The sequence below is a fragment of the Pelecanus crispus genome, chromosome 13 (genome assembly GCF_030463565.1).
Source record: "Pelecanus crispus isolate bPelCri1 chromosome 13, bPelCri1.pri, whole genome shotgun sequence".
Classification (NCBI taxonomy): domain Eukaryota; kingdom Metazoa; phylum Chordata; class Aves; order Pelecaniformes; family Pelecanidae; genus Pelecanus; species Pelecanus crispus.
In genome coordinates this window covers 2,754,304-2,772,403 of record NC_134655.1, presented here as the reverse complement: position 1 = coordinate 2,772,403, position 18,100 = coordinate 2,754,304, and the positions used below count along the sequence as shown (strand labels likewise).

General features: G+C 62.7%; 1 protein-coding gene across 1 annotated transcript in view; it reads right to left on the bottom strand.

The window, feature by feature from the left end:
- The window catches only part of SLC16A2 (solute carrier family 16 member 2), a 35,079-nt gene extending 26,037 nt beyond the window's left edge, over window positions 1-9,042 (bottom strand). Inside the window, exon 1 of the mRNA XM_075720694.1 lies at window positions 8,703-9,042. Within this exon, the coding sequence (XP_075576809.1) occupies window positions 8,703-9,042 (340 nt within the window). The remainder of the gene's footprint in view (window positions 1-8,702) is intronic.
- Window positions 9,043-18,100: the final 9,058 nt, after the last annotated feature.

Genomic DNA, 18,100 nt, shown 5'->3' with positions numbered 1-18,100 from the left:
CCGCGCGGGGTTCGTACAAACCCTCCGGCCAAAACGCCTGACTCCTTGGCAAGCACCGACACACCCGCTCGCGCAACGTCCCCCCGAGAGGGAAGGATTTCACCTCCCTTTTACGCACAGGATCTGCGGGCGGGCAGATTAAGGCCAAGAGCTTGGAACAAAAGCTTTGTTTTGGTGCCTGACGCGAGATGGCCAAGAAAGGGGCTTTTGGGGATGCCGCTGGGCAGGGCGGGGGGGGGCTGCGTGCCCCGGGGGTCCCCGTCGCAGCTGGTCCCCAGGGATGGGGTGATGAGTGGGTGCTCAAAGCAGGTTCCTTCACCGCAGGCGCTGTGGGAGGGTTGTTTCTCCTCCCCGAGGAGGGCCCCGGCGTTTGCCTGGGGCAAACCCCAGCAAGTCAGCCCCGGGAAGGCCGACCGCAGCCCTGCTCTCCGCTCCGCATCAGGGAAAGCAAGCTAAAAACCATCAGGGAGCTGCTAAATCCAAACCCAGAGCCCAAACAAACCCCAAAGATGGGGAGAAACAGGGTCCGGTGAGCTCGCCGCCTCCACCGTAGCGTTCTGGAGAGCGGATGCTCCCTAACCGCGCTGCCGGCAGCACCGACCCCAAAATACCGCCCTCACCTCGCGCTGAGGTGCCTGCACCAGGACACAGCGCCGGGAGCTTCTGTGACAGCGGCGTGGTGCCACGCTCCTCTGCCTGCGCCCTGCGGGATGCAGGAGCGGGATATCTCCAGGCTGGAGCTCCCCCGGGGTGTGCAAAGCAAAAAGGCAAAGGGGTGACGGGGCCCAGCTGCCGGACCGGCACTGCCGTCCTCTCGCCGGTCCCACATGAGCCCAGGGAGGTTGCTCGCAGCACCCCGAGCTGCTCCTCGCATGGAGGGCAGCACGGCACGGCACGGCACGGCACGGCACGGCACGGCACGGCTGCCCGGCATGCCCGAGACGAGTCCCAGCGAAGCAACCTGCCACAGGCACAGGGCTGCGACCTGGCAGCCGCTCCCGAAGGCTTTCCCCAACGCTTCGCCCCGCTCCGGCTCTCAAGGGATGTGCTGGGGGGGGTGGAAGCTCTTGCATCAGATCATTTTTTTAGGGATCTACAAATAAAAGGGCAAGGGGGGGGGTGGGGAAAAAGCCGGCAAATGTGCTAATCAAAGCCGGGGCTGTGCCAGCCTCCGGGGCTGCACCCCTGCCCCACGGGGCGCAGGATGAAGCGGCGGCAGCAGCGGTGCTGCCTGCAGTCCGTGCCGCGGGCAGGCGGCGGTGCAGGCAGGGCTCTGCGGGCAGCCCCGCATCCCGCCTGCCCCGGCAGCTGGCAGGACCTGTTGTACGAGGTGCCTGGGAGAGATTGGAACGGCTCGCACCTGCGAGCGTGTTGCAGCAATTCCCAGCACACGTCATGGGGGTTTTGCAACCGCCCCAACTGTCTCAGGGTGGATGAACGGAAAGAGCCCGGAGTGAACCGAGCTCCGCAGCGCCCACGGCGGGCACAGGCAACGCCCCAGCCCGAGAGCCGGGCAGGATCCCCGGGGCGATGCCCAGCCCGGCACACGCCCCTCCACCGGGCCTTTTTCCACAGGGATGAACGCCAAAAGGCAGCATCTCCTTCCCTTGCAATAGGGAATAATCAATCCTTTGAGGAAGAGGAAGGGAGAACCCAACAAATCCCTACGGTAATGGGTGCAGCAGCGTTTTTGCATGCGTGTTGTATCGGCGCACGGGGGGTGCCCGGTCCTCTCGCTCCCCATTGCCAGAGCAGGTACGGTTACGCCGTGGACACACAGGTTCGTGGTTGCGGAAAGCCGGGGAAAAGCGATTCCCCAGGGAAACCACTGGCTGCAAGAGATGGGTGTGTGGCCACTGTCCCAGTTGGGAAATGCTGGCATCCTCCTCCATGCCCTGCCCAGCTCATAGGAAACCCCGGGAGGGTCATCATCCCCAAAAAAGTGAGCGGGAGAGACCGAGGTGTTTGGTGACATGCCAAAAAAAATTCCCTATGGCACCTGGACGCCAGCCAAAAGCGGGCAAAACCCCAATCGCTGAGCCGGGGTGAAGCCTCAGCTGTTTCCAGCGAGGTGGGGGGGAACTGCTTTGGGAGCCCATGTGGGGACCGGCGGGCGAGGGCAAGCGCACGTGGCACCGACCCAAACACCGCCGAGGCCCCCCTCAGCCCACGCATCGCTTCGCCCAGCCGCACTGTCACTCCACTGCTGGCACGCACGCCGCGCTGCTCTGGCAGATGTCCCAAGGAGTCACCGGGACAAAAAAGCAAAAGGTTACCCGGGCCCTATATCGAGATGCTGCTGACTGATGCAAATCCCCGCCGGGCACAGCGGGTGCCGGTGCCGCCGTCCCACTGGGATTAGCTCCCCGTTAGCGTGGCGGGAGCAGGGCTTGTTTACTGCCACCCATGCCCCCGGCAGGAATTTCCCCCTGCGCGCTGCAGGATACAAAACCAGGCTGCAGACATCCCTCTGGGGACTTTCCAAAACAACCAGGGCACTGCCAACCCCACAGCGCTCAGCCTTGCCGGTGCCGGCGGGCTCGCAGCCTTGCGGTGGTGGAAACCCAGGTTATTCCTCCTTCCCCAAACAGCCCTACAAACCCCACGGGAGATCACAGAATCATAGAATCATAGAATCGTTTAGGTTGGAAAAGACCTTTAAGATCATCCAGTCCAACCATTAACCTACACTACCAAGTCTACTCTAAACCAATCAAGGGTAGACTAGACTAAACCATGTCCCCAAGTGCCACATCTACCCATTTTTTGAACACTTATAGAATCATAGAATCACAGAATCGTTTAGGTTGGAAAAGACCTTTAAGGTCATTCAGTCCAACCATTAACCTACACTACCAAGTCTACTCTAAACCAATCAAGGGTAGACTAGACTAAACCATGTCCCAAAGTGCCACATCTACCCAGTTTTTGAACACTTCCAGCGATGGTGACTCCACCACCTCTCTGGGCAGCCTGTTCCAATGCTTGACCACCCTTTCCGTAAAGAAATTTTTCCTAATTTCCAACCTAAACCTCCCCTGGCGCAGCTTGAGCCCATTTCCTCTCATCCTATCGCTAACTACTTGGGAGAAGAGACCAACACCCACCTCGCTACAACCTCCTTTCAGGGAGTTGTAGAGAGCGATAAGGTCTCCCCTCAGCCTCCTCTTCTCCAGAGTAAAGAACCCCAGCTCCCTCAGCCGCAGCTCCGGCTCCACGTCCCCCCAGCCTGATGGTCTCCATCACGCCATCGGATTTTTGGAAAAGCGGCTTCACCCACCGCTCGCCTGGCACACGGTGCGACAGGGCACCCATCGGTGCTGCCCCACAAGCGGCACGAGCCCCATGGATGGACACGTCCGTAAACACGTGGGATAAGGAGGGAGGGAGGCAGAGGAGGTGCCCTGGGGACCCGAGGCGGGCGGCAACGCCCACGCCAGCTATGCACAGCCAGCCCGACGGGCACTGCCGGCGAGGTCAGCGGTGCCTTCCGGCTACGGGGTTTCGCCCAACCTGATGGGTTAGGTGCTATTTTAAGGTGCTGGACGTCAACCGCCCTGGCTGATGGTCAGCTTCCAGCTGCTGAGGGTTTTTATGGGGATTAAAGGGTGACTTGTCAAAGTCCTGGATCTCCCCCCAAAAGGGGGAATGAAATTGCTCGTTTGCTGCTGACCCCCCCAGCCCCGCAGCGTTGCACCGCATCGCGCCCCATCTCACCCCGCACCTCCGCATCCATCCCGGCCCTGCACCCTGCAGCATCCGTCCCCTTCGCCCTCCACACCTTCCTCCTCCTCCTCCCAGCCCAGTCCCAACGACAGAGCTGAAACCCGGCGCCTTCAAAGTTTGAATTACAATCAAATCCCAGCAAGGTGGGGTGGTTTTGTTTGGTTTGTCGTAACTGAAACGACCGAAAACAAAAACTTCAAACCAATTGTACAACCCTACGCACCACTTCTTCGTCTACCGCAGCATGGTCACGGGAGCTGCCACCACTCAAGGATGATGGCCATGGCCACCAAAAAATACAACTAAGACTGGACCTTGGCTGGCTGGTGGAGGACACTTAAAAATAAATTAAAACCCACTAAAATGGCAAGTGTGCTGGCTGAGAGGGCCCCTTCGGTCTTTAAAAACAAGAACTTCCCTTGGAAACGGCGCTCCGGCCTCCTAATAACCTTAATCGCTACTGACGGCCTCAAGAACCAGGTTTAATGACATGACTGTGCTCTGATTGCTTTTCAGGCTGCTTTATCTCACGTGGCACCTTGCACTCAGCTCAGGAGGTGCAAACCCAGTTCCTCCGAAATCCGCCCCTGTTCCCCTGCCATCACAAGCTCCGTCTCCCAAAACGGTGGGAGCTGAGCCAGGGAAGAGCCTGGTGCTGGCACACCGGCATCCCACTGCGAGGAACCCCCAGTAAAGTTGGGAAAGCTCCGCGTTGCCTTTTGCACTCCCCAGCTAGCAGGGCTGGGTGATAAACGGCTTTTTCTGGTTCTTTTTGCCTGAATTTACATCCCCATCTAGGCTACGTAAATATTGTTCATGACAGCGCATCCCTCCACGGGGTTAGGAAATGCAGAGGAGGGCTGGAAACCTGGATGGATGCGGGGAAGCTCCCAGGAATCCCGAGGTCCACAGTGCCCTCGGCCAAAGCATCTGTGAAACGGGGCCAGCGCAGCTCCCTGGCAATCAATAAAAGCACCGAATCCTGCAGATTTGGGTAAGAAGGTGACAACCGCAGCGTCACCTTCAGGAGAGAGGAGCCTCCCGGGTGCCAGCACCGGGCGATGACACCCACCACAGGTCTCGGATATGTCACTGGTTGGTAATTTGTATTTAAGAGTGTCGGTAAGAGTGCCCTCACGCCTCCCAAAACCCAAGCCTAACACCTGGGGTAGATGTCTTTCGTTGCAGCAGGCTAAATAAAGTGCAGTTTCGTGGCAGCCGTCCTTATTCGGACTCACCTGGGCCATGGGGTATTGCTGAGATTTAGCTGGGACCATTTCCAAGAATTGCCTCTTGCGATTTATGCTCTCCTTGGGATTTTCCTTCTCAGCTCCTAGTGCTCCGGCCACACTCACCCACCCTGGGACTCTTCTTCAGCCCAGAGAGTTGGCCGTGGCTTCTCCTCCTGATCTTTCACTATGAGGGTTAGCACCGAAATGCTTTATTTTCTCTAAGAAACAAACTCACTCTTTCTTACCAAGCCTCTGTTACGATGTTGGAGGAAAATTGCCTTTTCCAGCTAAGTTCACCCGTCCTAAAGACGTGAAATCAGTGCTCACAAGGAAATTCCCCACCAAAACAGATGGGAATTTGGGTATAAAGATGACATCGGCTCTGCCTTGGTCTCCTGGACGCAACGAGATACGCTAAGCCCAGGGCTGCGCTCCGTGCACCAGCCCGGCTTCCCCGGGCACGGGGCGCTCCGGCAGCTTCCTCCAAGGATGCGTTTGGAGGAACGAGCTGCACGGAGCAGTGCCGCCCTCCCGGCTCTCCCCAGGCAGCCGGACACCCCGCCGGGACCCTCGGGTGGCTTGGGTGCAAGCGGGACCTTCTGGGCCGAGGGCAGAGCCCCGGCCGGGGACAGGCTCACCTTGCCTCGCCTCTCCCGAGGCTGGGAGAGCATCCAAGCAGCGGCAGAGCAGACATCCATTTAACAGGGTCAGCACTCAGTTAATACTTACCAGGACTGCTCTGCCACTCAAATTGGCTTTTGGAGCTGGGGAAGACGAGCACACCGCGACGGCCGATCCGTCCCTCGGCTCGGCGGCAGCCCGCGCCTGGCGTGGCCGGCACCAGAGCGGCCGTGCCCTGCGGATCCCGCGGCACCGGAACAAGCGTTGTACAACCGGAGGGAAACGCCACCATTCAGCTCCTAGCAAACGCTTTCAAGCATCACTCAACACCTCTCCAGCAGAGGTGGCCAATCTTTTTTTTTTTTTTTTTTTCCTGGCTGAGTACTCGCATGTATATTATTTTTTTTTATTCCCGTCTCAGTGAACCCCCCCGCCCCAGTCCTCCGCTCCCCCCCGAAAGAAAACAAACCCGAAAGCACAGAGTGTGCCTTGCAAAAGTCCCGGCTCTGGCTTCCCGCCGCGAAGGGGCACGTGGTGGTCCCGGCGGCCAGCCCGCCTCAGCCCGGCGCTGCTTGTTGACATACGCGGCGCAGTATATTTCTTTAAACAAAGGAGCCTATGCATTCAATGCATTGTTGCGAGAGGGTTTGTTTTCAAAGCCTGACCCCAAAGCTGAACTCCGCGGATCCTGCGTTTCTCAAGATCAAACGCGAGAAAACGTGACCAATGCAAACAAGAAATAAACCTCGATAATTATAGCCCTGCGCTGGGGCAGCTATTGTTTAGTGCAGACTCGTACCTGCTTTAGCATAAACATAACCCTATTTTTAAAGGGATGCCTGACCGCCTTACAACATTACTCCCCGTTCTGCCTCCAAATCCCCTCTTTGACACGAACCCACCTTTCCGAGAAGAGATTTAAGAGCGGAGCCAAAAGGCTAAGCGACGCACCCACGGCCACGCCGAACGCCGGTGTCGGAGCGGGGAGCGGGGAGCAGGGAGCGGGTCCTCGTCCCCCCCGACCTGCTCCTGGCTGGCGGGGGGCGAGGGGGACCCCGGGGTGCGGCCGCCGCTCGCAGCCGGCAGAAGCAGACTGACGTCGGAGGACAAACAGACAGCGCCGGTCTTTTCAGGAAGGCCGTATCACTTAACGCTTGGAAAGGAGCTACAATATTTTCCTGATTATGTTTGCACACAAATGAGCGCCGCGGGGAAATTATGCAACCCGGAGCGGGGAGGGGTGGGAGCGAGGGAGGAAGGGCTGGAGGCGGGGGGCCCCACGCCGCACCCCGCTGCCCTCGACCCTGGCCGGTGCAGCTGCAGCCCCCGCGGTACCGCGCTCCCCGCGGCAGACGGGCTCCACCGCCGCCGCCGGAGCCCCTGCACCGCGAGCTCCGAGCGCGGAGGCAGCGCTCGGCCGGCGTGCCGCGCAGCGCCGGCATTAGTAATGGCCTCTTCATTAAGCACCCGGACCAAAAACGCATCTATTCGTCAGCCAGGCAATTTAATTACCGAGCCCGCATTCACCTCGCACACCCACACGCCTTTCTTTTTCGAGGCCTCTGTGCGGTCACAGCCATAAATAGATCGCAGGAGCGAGAGGCAGATGTGACTCCTGCAACCTCCGTCTTGGGCATGGAGCCTTTAAACCACCAGAACTTGCAGTATTTAATTTCTTTTGTTACCGCTCCTACCTTTCGAGCTCTGCCTTAGGCTTTCTAGATACGATCACAGGGAGCAGGGAAGAGCGAGCTATGCGATGAGCTTCCTAGGGATCACACGCACGCTCATACGGCCCCTCAATCACCCTAATTACAACCGGCCACACGTCCACAGCTCTCTGCGGCACTCCGTTACTGCCCGTAATTACACGATCGCGCCGTTTCTCCGGTAACAGTATCAAGGAGCGAATTCGTGAGCCGTAGATGCGGCGTATCTCGTACTGGATTTCCTCCTGGCGCGCTCCTTGCCGCGATCACCCGTCGGGTGTCAGCTGAGCGGAGGGAACGCGGGCAACACTGGTCCCCAAAATAAGACTTTCAGGTCCTCACGTGCCCCCCCCAGCACAGCCGCTCTCCGCAGCACGCTCCCACTTCGCTTTCGGGCTGCTGCCCACGTCCCATCCGGAGGGACACCACCAGCAGCAGTTTCCCTCAATGCCAAGCGCTTGTTTCTCTATCCGCCAGGCAAAAGCAAGGTGGGCCATGGGCGTCCATCCTGGGGCCGGGCATGATCTTCTCGGAGGGGGGGGGGAGGACACCGATTCTGCGACCAGGCTGGGCCTCCCACCGCTGCCGTCTGTCGCAGACCTGCTGGGACCACCACCCTGGCAAGCTGGCGTCCCTCGGCCAAGTCTACTTAAACAGCGGGGTCTTTGCAGCAAGCGACGTCCCTTCTCCGCGTTAACGCAACGCAGCCTCCACCCTGGCCGAGCCTGTAGGTCCTACCAAAACGCACAACCGGGTGCAGCTTGTGGGTCTTTGCTATTAACGGGCGTTAACGGCCGGAGACCCCGCGCCGCCCTTGGCGTGACCGCGCAGGCAGCGCTGCCGGACCTGCCCCACGCAGGCTTTCCCGCTGAATGGACACGACTGGGAGGAAGCGCATCGGCGAGGCAGATGCTCTCCCGCAGCCACCCTCGGGCGCGATCCGGCAGATCCGGCGGACAGGCGTACGGCTTGAAAACCCCGTAACAAAATCGCAATAATAATAAAGAATAAAGGGGGTGGCTCACGCACACGCACACCAGCTGATTCAGCAGCGTTGCTCTCCTTACTCCAAAACACACCAAGCAGGACAAGCTAAGGGCACGCTTTTCAGCTTAATTACTTTTAATTGAGTACATGGGAGCTTAGAAACACATGATGCCGTTGCAGATAAATACGGCCACGACTACAAGGATGGAGGGGGCAGGGAGCAACCGTGCTTCAACGCATCCGAGCAGGCGCTTCCAGCCCCGCCGCCTCCTCGCTGCGCTCCGGGAGGCAGAGCCGGCCGGGCCGCCGCAAGCTTCCCCGCCGCTCCCCCGGGCCGGGGGGCTCCGCTTCTGCGCCCCCCGCTCGCCCTGCCCCGGCTGGAGCCGGGGAAAGGGGGGTGTGGGGGCGTGGGGGGGGGGGCCCGTACCTGTTTTGAACTCCAGCGCGGGGTCCTTCTCCCCCTCGCCCAGGTCGCTCTGCAGCATCATGTAGAGGATCCCGAAGGAGTTGTTGATGCCGAAGATGGAGCCGTTGCACCAGGCAGCGGCGAACACCACCACCCAGCCGAAGCCGCCCTCGGGGGGCTGGAAGGGCGCGGCGGGGCCGCTCGGTCCCCGCTCGGCCCCGGCCCCTGCCCCGGCCCCGGCCGGCGGCTCGCCCTCGCCATCGCCCTCGCCCGCCGCCGGCCCCTTCTCTCCGCGCTGCGCCATCGCGGCCGCGCTCCGGCCGCCGCCCGCCGCCCGACTGCCCCGCAGCCGGTCCCACATGCCCGCCGCCCCCCCCGGCCGGCCCCCCCGCCCGCCCCCTCCTGCCGCAGCCTCACTCCCCGCCTCCCCTCCGCCGCCTCCATCCTCCTCCTCCTCCTCCTCCTCCTCCATCGCGCCGCTCGGCCCCCCGGGCCCCTACCTGCGGCGGGGTCCGCCCGCCCGCTCCCCCCCCCGCCCCGCCCCGGGCCCGGCCGGCTGTGGGCGCCGCTTCCCCGCCGCCGCCCGCGCTCGCCGCCCGCCCGCGGGGCTCCGAGGCGGCCCCGGGCCCGGCCGCGGCCCCGCACGGCCCGTGGGGCCGCCCCCGCCGCCGCTGCATCCTGCGGCGGGCACGGCCCCGGGGCGGGCCGCCGCCAGCACCGCCCCCGCGGGGCCCGGCCGGGCCCGGGGCCGCCGACGGCCCCCGCTGCCCCCCCCCCCCCGGTCCCCGCTGCCCCCGCCGGCCCCGCTCCCTGGGCCCCGCTGCCCCCCCGGCCCCCGCTCCCCGGCCCCCGCTGCCCCCCCCCGGCCCCGCTCCCCCGGCCCCCCCTGCCCTCCCCCCGGCCCCGCTCCCCCGGCCCCCGCTGCCCCCCCCGGCCCCACTCCCCTGGCCCCCGCTCCCCGGCCCCCCCTGCCCCCCCCCGGCCCCGCTGCCCCCCCGGACCCCCCTGCCCCGCTCCCCGGCCCCCGCTGCCCGGCCCCGCTCCCCTGGCCCCCACTGCCCCCCCGGACCCGCTCCCCGGGCCCCCGCTGCCCCCCCCGGCCCCGCTGCCCCCCCCGGCCCCGCTGCCCCCCCGGCCCCCGCTGCCCCCCCCGGCCCCGCTGCCCCCCCCGGCCCCACTCCCCGGGCCCCCGCTGCCCCCCCGGCCCCGCTGCTCCCCCGGCCCCACTCCCCTGGCCCCCGCTCCCCGGCCCCCGCTGCCCCCCCCCCCGGCCCCCCCGGACCCCCCTGCCCCGCTCCCCGGGCCCCCGGCTGCGGGGGCGGCCCGCGGGGGGAGGCTGCGCGGCAGGGCCGGGGCCCCCTCGGCGGCTGCGATGGGCTCTCGGTGGCCAGGGCGGGCTCTCGGTGGCCACAGTGGGCTCTCAGTGGCCAGGGCAGGCTCTCGGTGGCCAGGACGGGCTCTCAGTGGCCACAGCAGGCTCTCGGTGGCCAGGACGGGCTCTCAGTGGCCACAGCAGGCTCTCGGTGGCCAGGGTGGGCTCTCAGTGGCCACAGTGGGCTCTCAGTGGCCAGGATGGGCTCTCAGTGGCCACAGTGGGTTCTCAGTGGCCACGGCGAGCTCTCGGTGACCACGACAGGCTCTCGGTGGCCACAGCAGACTCTCGGTGGCCAGGGAAAGCTCTCAGTGGCCACGGTAGGCTCTCAGTGGCTGCAATGGGCTCTCAGTGGCCAGGGCGGGCTCTCGGTGGCCACAGTGGGCTCTCGGTGGCCGCGGCGGGCTCTCGGTGGCCACAGCAGGCTGATGCCGCTGCCACCCTTTGCCCCAGCCAAGGCAGATGACGGCACCGGGAGCAGGCCGAGCGGGCGGCAAAACACCAGGGACTGATTTCATTTCACGCCGTGTTTGCCGGTGGGATTTTTGGCTCGCCGGCACCCCCGCCGCCCCAAAAAGTTTTGAGAGCGTGTTTGTAACAGCAGCCCGCAGCCGGGCAGGCTTCTCGCCGGGATGCCGGCAGCGGGATGTTCCCCAGGGCCGTGGGTCACCCCACGTCGCCTCGGCACTGGGGTTCGCCGAGCAGGACGGGCGAGCTAGCGGTGGCGATCCAAACCCCGGCGGGGAGCTGCTCCCTCACCTCCGTCTTGTTTTGCAATAAGCGCTGCCTTTTCTCTTCTTTCAATAAATAATTACAAACCCACCAATATATTAAAGCCTGTCTTTTCACACGCTGAAGGTATTTACGCTTTAATATATGCCAAGTCTAAGTTATTATTCTTTCTTTACCCTAATGGCTGTGTCAGTGTCAGATTCCTATCAGAGTAAAATAATACATCCCAACCTCACGCTGCTCTTTCTTTACCTCCAGGGATATTAATTACAAACGCCTGGCGAGGCAGCAGGGCAGGGTGCGGAGCCGGCAGGGAGGCGGCGGGCAGGGCCACACTGCCAGCGCCGTCTCCCCGCTTCTCCCGCCGCCGGAGAGCAGCACCTGGGCACGGGCAGGCGGGCTGCGGGGTGGCAAGGCGTTTGCCTACGTGCTGCGGCTCGCCCAGCTTGGCGAAGACCCTCTGGGACACGGCTACAGCCAGGAAGAACCTCTCCTCGGCCTCCCTGCCTGCTCTTGACTGCAAAATCCCTGCCGGCTTCACGACTACTCCATCGCCATCCGCTTCCTCCCGGCCAGGGGATGAGCAGTGGTTCTCCCTGGCTCCGAGCCGCCTGCGCGCGCGTTGGCGAGACCTGAGCCGGAGGGGCGCGAAGGTGGGAGACGCGGCCTCCTCCCCTCGCCTTCCCGCTTCGCGCCCGCGCCTATGGACGCGCCCAAATCCCCTCGAGCCGCTGGGGTGCCCGGCGGTAACGCCGCGCTCGGGTCAGCCTCGCTGCTGGAGGAACTGCATTTTTATTTCCCTTCCTCTCTGGTGGAGTCTCCTCCCAGGATCCCCATCTCCACAGAGCTGCCGGGGGAAGCTTGGGAGGTTTGGGAGCATCTTCCACTGCCCTCTGCCGATGCGAGGAGCTGCAGCACTGAATTTTACTAACCATTTTGCCACAAGGCCGGCTGAGGTTGCTGGCCTGCTGATTTTATTTTGGTTAAACCCCAGCAATCTGAGAGGGAAGGAGTTGGGGGCTGCGCGCAGGGGAGCTGCACCCCCAAAATGCTAATTCCCTGCAGCAGCAGAGCTGGGGCTGGATTAAAGACAGCAGAGAGAGAGGTGGGAGAGCCCTTTGCCATAGCACGCATTGCTACAGCCACGGCATTGCTATTGCCACCGTCTTACGGAGACTTCTCCCCTCCGGAGCTGCAGAAGGCTCTCGTGGAGTGGGAAGCAGCGGGGGTTAATATTACTGAGGACCTTGAGCTGGACACAAAACCCACGGAGCAGCATCTCTCCTGGATGTTGGCTGCACGGCGCCTTGACGGAGCATTTTCTGGTGCCGGCTGTGCCAGGCATCACTGCAGCTTCCCGGGCTGGGCTGGACAACGCTGGGGGGCCGGGGGTAAAATCGCCGGGGGAGGCTGAATGAAAGGGGGGGTTAAAGGGCTGGGCTGCTTGCGCTGGTGGAGGCTTCAACCAGGAGGGAGCTGCAGCCTGGAAAACTCCGGCAGCGTTGGGCAGAGACGGCTCTGCTCGCCGGTGCAAGAGCAGCTTTTATTTAGATTGGAGCACCGCACCCAGTGTTTGCAGCTCCGCAAGCCGAATGAAACACCGAGAGAAAAAACAAAGATAAAGCTGCTCTTCCTTGGTTGCATTTGATGATGAAATACCCTTCCATGTCCACGGCACAGCTTTCCTCGAAGCCCCCAGCCTCCTGGCTCGGTAAGGGGTGCGGTGGATGGCTGCGGCCGAGCCGGGCTCTCCGGGATGCGCGTCCAACATCCCCGGAGAGCTGTCAGGCAGCGCCTCGTGTCGTGGCCCGTGGGCCTCCGGTTGCCCGGGCAAAGCGTGGCTCTCAGCAGCTTGTTGCTTGCCTCCGAAACGTGGTGCCAGAGCCTCTGCCAGAGGATTTGGCAGCTACAAAATGTGTGTGTTCAGTTTTGCAGAAGGGGAAGAGGGACCAAATGGAAGTATCTCATGCAAACACCTTGGAAAGCATCACAGCGGGATGCGGCCTCGGAGGAGAATACAAATTCCTGGCAGCTTTGCAACCCCGCTTTGTTTCGGCAGGCATTGCACAGTGGCACGGCCCGGTGTGGGGACACATAGGGCTGCCCTGAGCAAGCCTCGAGGACGGAAGATTGTGGACAGTGTCTGGTGCTTGGCCGAAAGTGCCAGGAAAAATAGCTCCGGTAGCGAGCAGCTCCCGGCAGAGACATTCGTATGCTGGGCACAACCCCTTCCCCGCATGCCCGTCATTAGCAACGCTTTTCTCTTCAGATTTCAGCCGCAGTTAAGCTAGCCGTTACATCTGGCCTGGCAAAGACAGCAAATACATTCTCCCAGAGGAATAAACAACTCCGGGGCAGCCTGAAGGGACGTGGCAGCAGTCACCCACTGGCAGGGATGCTGGGGCACAGGGTCCAGCACCCAAGGCTTGTCCCGGTGAGAAGGCAGCGAGAGTACCGGGGCTCCCAATGCTGCCGGCGCTGCTTTCTGGGGAGCGCAGCCCCGACGGCGGGCAGCACTGCGGGGCTGCCGCCTGTTATACCCAACCGAGGCAAAACGTGCGCCGTGGCATCCTTTCTCTGCCTGGCCTTCCCAAAGTTTGGGATCAAAATATTAGAGGCGGCATTTTCTGCTTCGTTAGCGAGATTAAAGGTGGTTGTGCTTAGTTTGGCTGAAAAATGAGGCGACTTAAAAATGCTGGTGTGAGCAGCGGGTTTTCAGGGCATGACGAGCCATCGAGCTCCGCGTTTGGCTTCGTCTTGGCGGTGGAAATCGCAGCGCCGTGTTGACTCCAGAGGCTGCAGGCTGGCTGGGGAACGTGGTCCGGCTCAGCCACAGCCGCTGCCCTCTCTGATTTACCATGCAGTTCAGCAAAACCCGCTGTTTCTGGCCCAAAGAGATCAACGGGATGGATCTACGTCGCATTAAAGGGCTTCGGGAGCAGTTTGGCTGCCCGCTCGCCTTCGCCATCCAGGTGAAGAGGTGTGAAGGCTGCTTTCTGAGAGTGCTTCACTGGTTTTGCGTCTTTCCTTTGAAATAGGAGCTACAGGGGCATGTTCCTGCCGGGAAGTGGAAGCTCCTGGCCCCAACCACCGTCCAGCCGCCAGCGGCCGCCCCGGCTGTGCCGGGTAACCCCACAGGACCTTGGCGAGAGGAGCCGGAGATGCTCTGCTGACGGGAAGAGCTCGAGCCGGCGCACAAAGGAGGCAAGGATCCAGCTGTAAATTAATATTTTATAGAACACCAAGAAAAATCAGAGAGGCTAATTACAGCGATAATCATCGCGGCCTGGAGGCATTTCCATGGAAGTCAGGAATTACCCAGGATTACCTCACCCCTTGCAGCAGCCTGCGCGGGAGAGGAGCGCGTGCGGCGGCGGCGTGGCACCCGGCACCTCCTCCTGCGCCGGCTGGGGGTCCGCGACCCAAACCGAAGAGCAACCGGGTTTTGGCAGCCTCCCGGCATCCGACTCCAGATGCGCGGCGCTTGGTTTGCCGCGTTGAGCGGGATGGAGGGTTGGAGCCGCGGGGTTTTTGGCTGGGCACTTACCCCGTGTGCCAGCACGTGCCTGTTTGTCCCTAGTGCCACTGATGCGGGAGCCGTTGTTGACTCCAAGTAGGTTAAAACCCCGGGGTGTTCAGGGCGTTGCTAGCAGAGAAGTTCGTGGATGTGCCCCCAGGATAAGTTGTTCCCGTGATTCGTTAATTAGTGGTAGTAACTGATAATTGCATAGCTTATCCGGGGAGAGAGCAAATTCCCCATCAGCTCCTCGGTTCGGAGGCTGGAGGGCACGTCCCAGCTCCAGCGCAGCACGAGGTTGGCCCCACACTGTTTGCGGCAAGCCCAGAGCATCTCGGCGAGCTGCGTGGCCAGGAAGGCTGCCTGCTCCTGCCCCGCGGCCCAGAGCAAAGCCAGCGCAAACATTTCCACGGCGAAAACCGCCCCAGGAGCATCGGTGCAGCTGGTTCGTGCAGCTGAGCTCGGGCAGGAGGGCACCGCTGGTCTAAGACCCAGCCTGCGAGTGGGACAGGAAAAAAGCTTGGGTAAAAACCCCACGCCGGCTACGCACAGAGCTGGGAAGAGCCTGTGTAGAGGCCGGCCCTGGGCTGAGGGTGCTGCTCAGCTCTGCGGGTGCTGCTGCCTACCTGCACCCTGCCCAAACCACAGGGCAGCACCCCCGGCACCGGCAGAGACGCCAGGCACAAAGCATCCCCTCCCACAGCTCCAGGGTGGGCACGGAAAGAGAAGTCCCTAATCTGCAGAGCTGGTAAAGAGGCAGAGAGTATCTGCAAGGACCTCCTGTCGACAGACCGTCGGTCAAAATGTGCCTGGCCACCACCTGCAGCTGCGGCGAGACGGCAAAGGTCCCCCCGCGCGCAGGAGCTGAGCTGATGCTCCCCGGCTCGCCATCTATCCGCGCCAAGCGCAGCGTGCTGCCTTCCTCTGCCCGTCCCCGCAGCGTGGACCAGATGGCCAAGCTGCATGGGGCACCCCGGGCACGCTGCCCACTCGCTGCCTGTGCCCTCCGAGCTCAGGCGTGCGCGGGGGCTGCGAGCATGCTCGCCCAGGCGGTACGGGAAGTGGGCTGGGGGCTACTGGGGCTGGGGCCCGAGGTGGTTGTGACATCCATCGTGTTTGCTCCTGGCAGTTTGTGGGTTCACGACGTGCTGACCTGCTCCTGCCAGCCCGGGCAGCACAAGGAGCCCCGGAGCTGCTCCAAGCAAGGGCTGGATGTGACCAACAGCTCCAGGCAGGGCTGGGCAGCTCTCGGCTCGGACACAACGGGCCACGGCAGAGGGGCTGCTCCCACCTCCTGGCCGCAGGTGAGGCCCCCGAATCCCGGTCCCTGCGGTGAGGTGGTGCCGACGCAGCCTGTGCCGATCCTGGAAGGAGCATCAGCCTGTCTCGCCCCAACCGGCTGCACCTCTGGCTCTGTTAGGGTCAGGGAAAACTTTTACTTCATTTTTTGAGATGTAAACACCTCCGGTAGCACCAGCTCACGCAGCAGCACAGGGACAGCACAGCCGGCCAAGGAAGTCCAGGCTGAATCCGAAGCAGTTGGCCTGAACGGCCCCACGCTGCGCCGGCCGCTCGAGGAAGGACACTGGGGATGCGCGCAGGTGGGGTTGGTGCGAGGGTGCAGCAGCCGGGGCTGGCGCAGGCTGCAGACCTGCCCGAGCACCCCGGGAACATCAAAGCCACCCTTACGCCCCTGCCTGCAAAAGAGATGGGCGCTGGGCCGGGACGTAGCCTGGTGCCTAGGTCCAGCCTGGCGAGTTAGCAGGAGATAGCAGCTCTCCCTTTGGGGATGCACTCGCCACGCACCCGTTCTTGTTTTCTCTTCTTGGCGAGGACCGGGAGCGGTCGCAGCAGCGCTCAGGGCTGGGGGTGCAGCAGCCTGATGTGCTGGGGAACGGGGAGCTTAGCCCCGCTGCCTCCACGGTGCTCGCTGCGGTGCCTTCCCTACAAACACAGCTTAATCCAGCCCCGGAGCGCTCCGTTAAAAAAGAAAAAAATCAAAGTGTGAGTCATCCCACTCCAAACCTCAAACCATGTCACAGATCATCCCTCACCCTGCTGAAGTTCTCCCTCTTCCCTTCCCATGCCTCGGTGGAAGAGGGAAGGGGAAGCAAACACTGTTTCCCACATCCCAGCTCCTGGCACAGCTAAAAAACCTGTCTCGCCCGGCTCACTCTGCCCTCTAGTAGCGGCTGGATTTTACGGCAATGTGCTAATTCTGTGCGGTGCCTTGTTCTGCTGCACCGCCGGCCTCCAGCCTGGAGCTGCCCCTTGGCTGCCCTGGCTGGGCAGGGGCACGGCCAGGGGGGTGAGGAGGGGGTAGGGGGTCACCAGAGCCTGCGCTGGCTCCGCTGGCATCCCTGGCATGGACGGCACAGGCAGAGCCGTACGATATTCCGGCAGTCCCAGCCCCGGAGAGAGTCATTCATGTCCCTCCTTGGCCAGTCTGGAAAATCCCTGCTGGCCACAGGGGCTGGAGCGTGGACAGAGCCCGGGCAAGGGGTTTGCGTGGGCCGGAGCGGCCGGAGAAGGGCAGAGCCCTAAGGTGGGGGTTTTTTTTGGACACCCAGGTTTGGGTGCTGTTAGCTCCAGCTGAAGGCTTTGACCTGGTCTGAGACCAAGCGGCGCCCATGGGCTATGGAAAGAGAGGGACTGTTTTGGAAGTAGCAGCATCAGACCTCCAGCCCCACTGCCAGAGACCCCCAAACGACGAGACAGAACCCTTGGAAACCGTTCGCATCAAACGGCATCTGGGGAAGGTCCAGCTCTGGGACATGACCAAGGAGAGGACCAAAAATCCTCGGGCAAGAGCAGCTGGTAACAGTGGTGAGCTGGGGAGGACGAGGGTTTGCTTGCTCCCGGTCCTCGGGCTCCCGTCACCCTCGCGGGGTCCTGCCCGCCGCGCAGTACCCCCGGGGAGACCCGCGGGCATCGCAGGGCGTGGAGGAAGCGCCGAGGAGACAGTTGGCGATGCCAAAACCGGAGAAGACGACGCGCTAACCCGCTCCCCTTCGCACCGGAGCATCCTTTCAAGCTCTTAATCTTGCCAGCGGAAGGATTGCCATCCGGCTGGGCGAAACCCTCCGTTTACGGCGAGTCTAGGTTGCAAAACTAGGGAAAAATAGGTATTTCGGAAAAAAAAAAAAAAACCAAAAAGCAACCCACCAATAAACCCCCAAAGTTAGGCGGGAGGGAGCTGGGGTCCGCGCGGGGCGGAGCGGGGGCGGTGGCGGAGGGGACACATGCGCCGTGCGCGCACTGCGGAGCGGCGCGGAGGGGCGCGCAGCGGGGACCGCGGGGCCGCCGCAGCCCTGCACAGCCCCGGGGGGGCCGCCGCGGAGAGACCCCCCCCCCCCCCCCCGCAAAAAAAAAAAAACCAAACCCAACCGGCGGAGGTGAGCGGGAGAGGGATGCGGGAATGACGCGGCACGGGGAAAGTGGGGGTCGCCCCCCCCCAAATGTGTGAGCTTGCGGGGGGGGGGCACACACACCACCGCGGGGCATCGGGGGGGGGGCGCTTTGCAGGCTTTTTATTGGGGTTCCCCCCATGGCTTTGCATCTTTTTGGGGGGGGTATTCTTGCACGGAGGGGATTCCCCCAGCGCTCTGCATCCTTGCATGGGAAGGAGGGGGGCTCCAACCGCTTTGCATCCTTGCATGGAAAGGGGGGGGGGGGGTTCCAACCCCTTTGCATTCTCGCATGGAAGGGGGGGTGTCTCCAACCGCTTTGCATCCTTGCATGGAAAGAGGGGGGGGGTCTCCCAACCCCTTTGCATCCTCACATGGAAGGGGGGGGGTG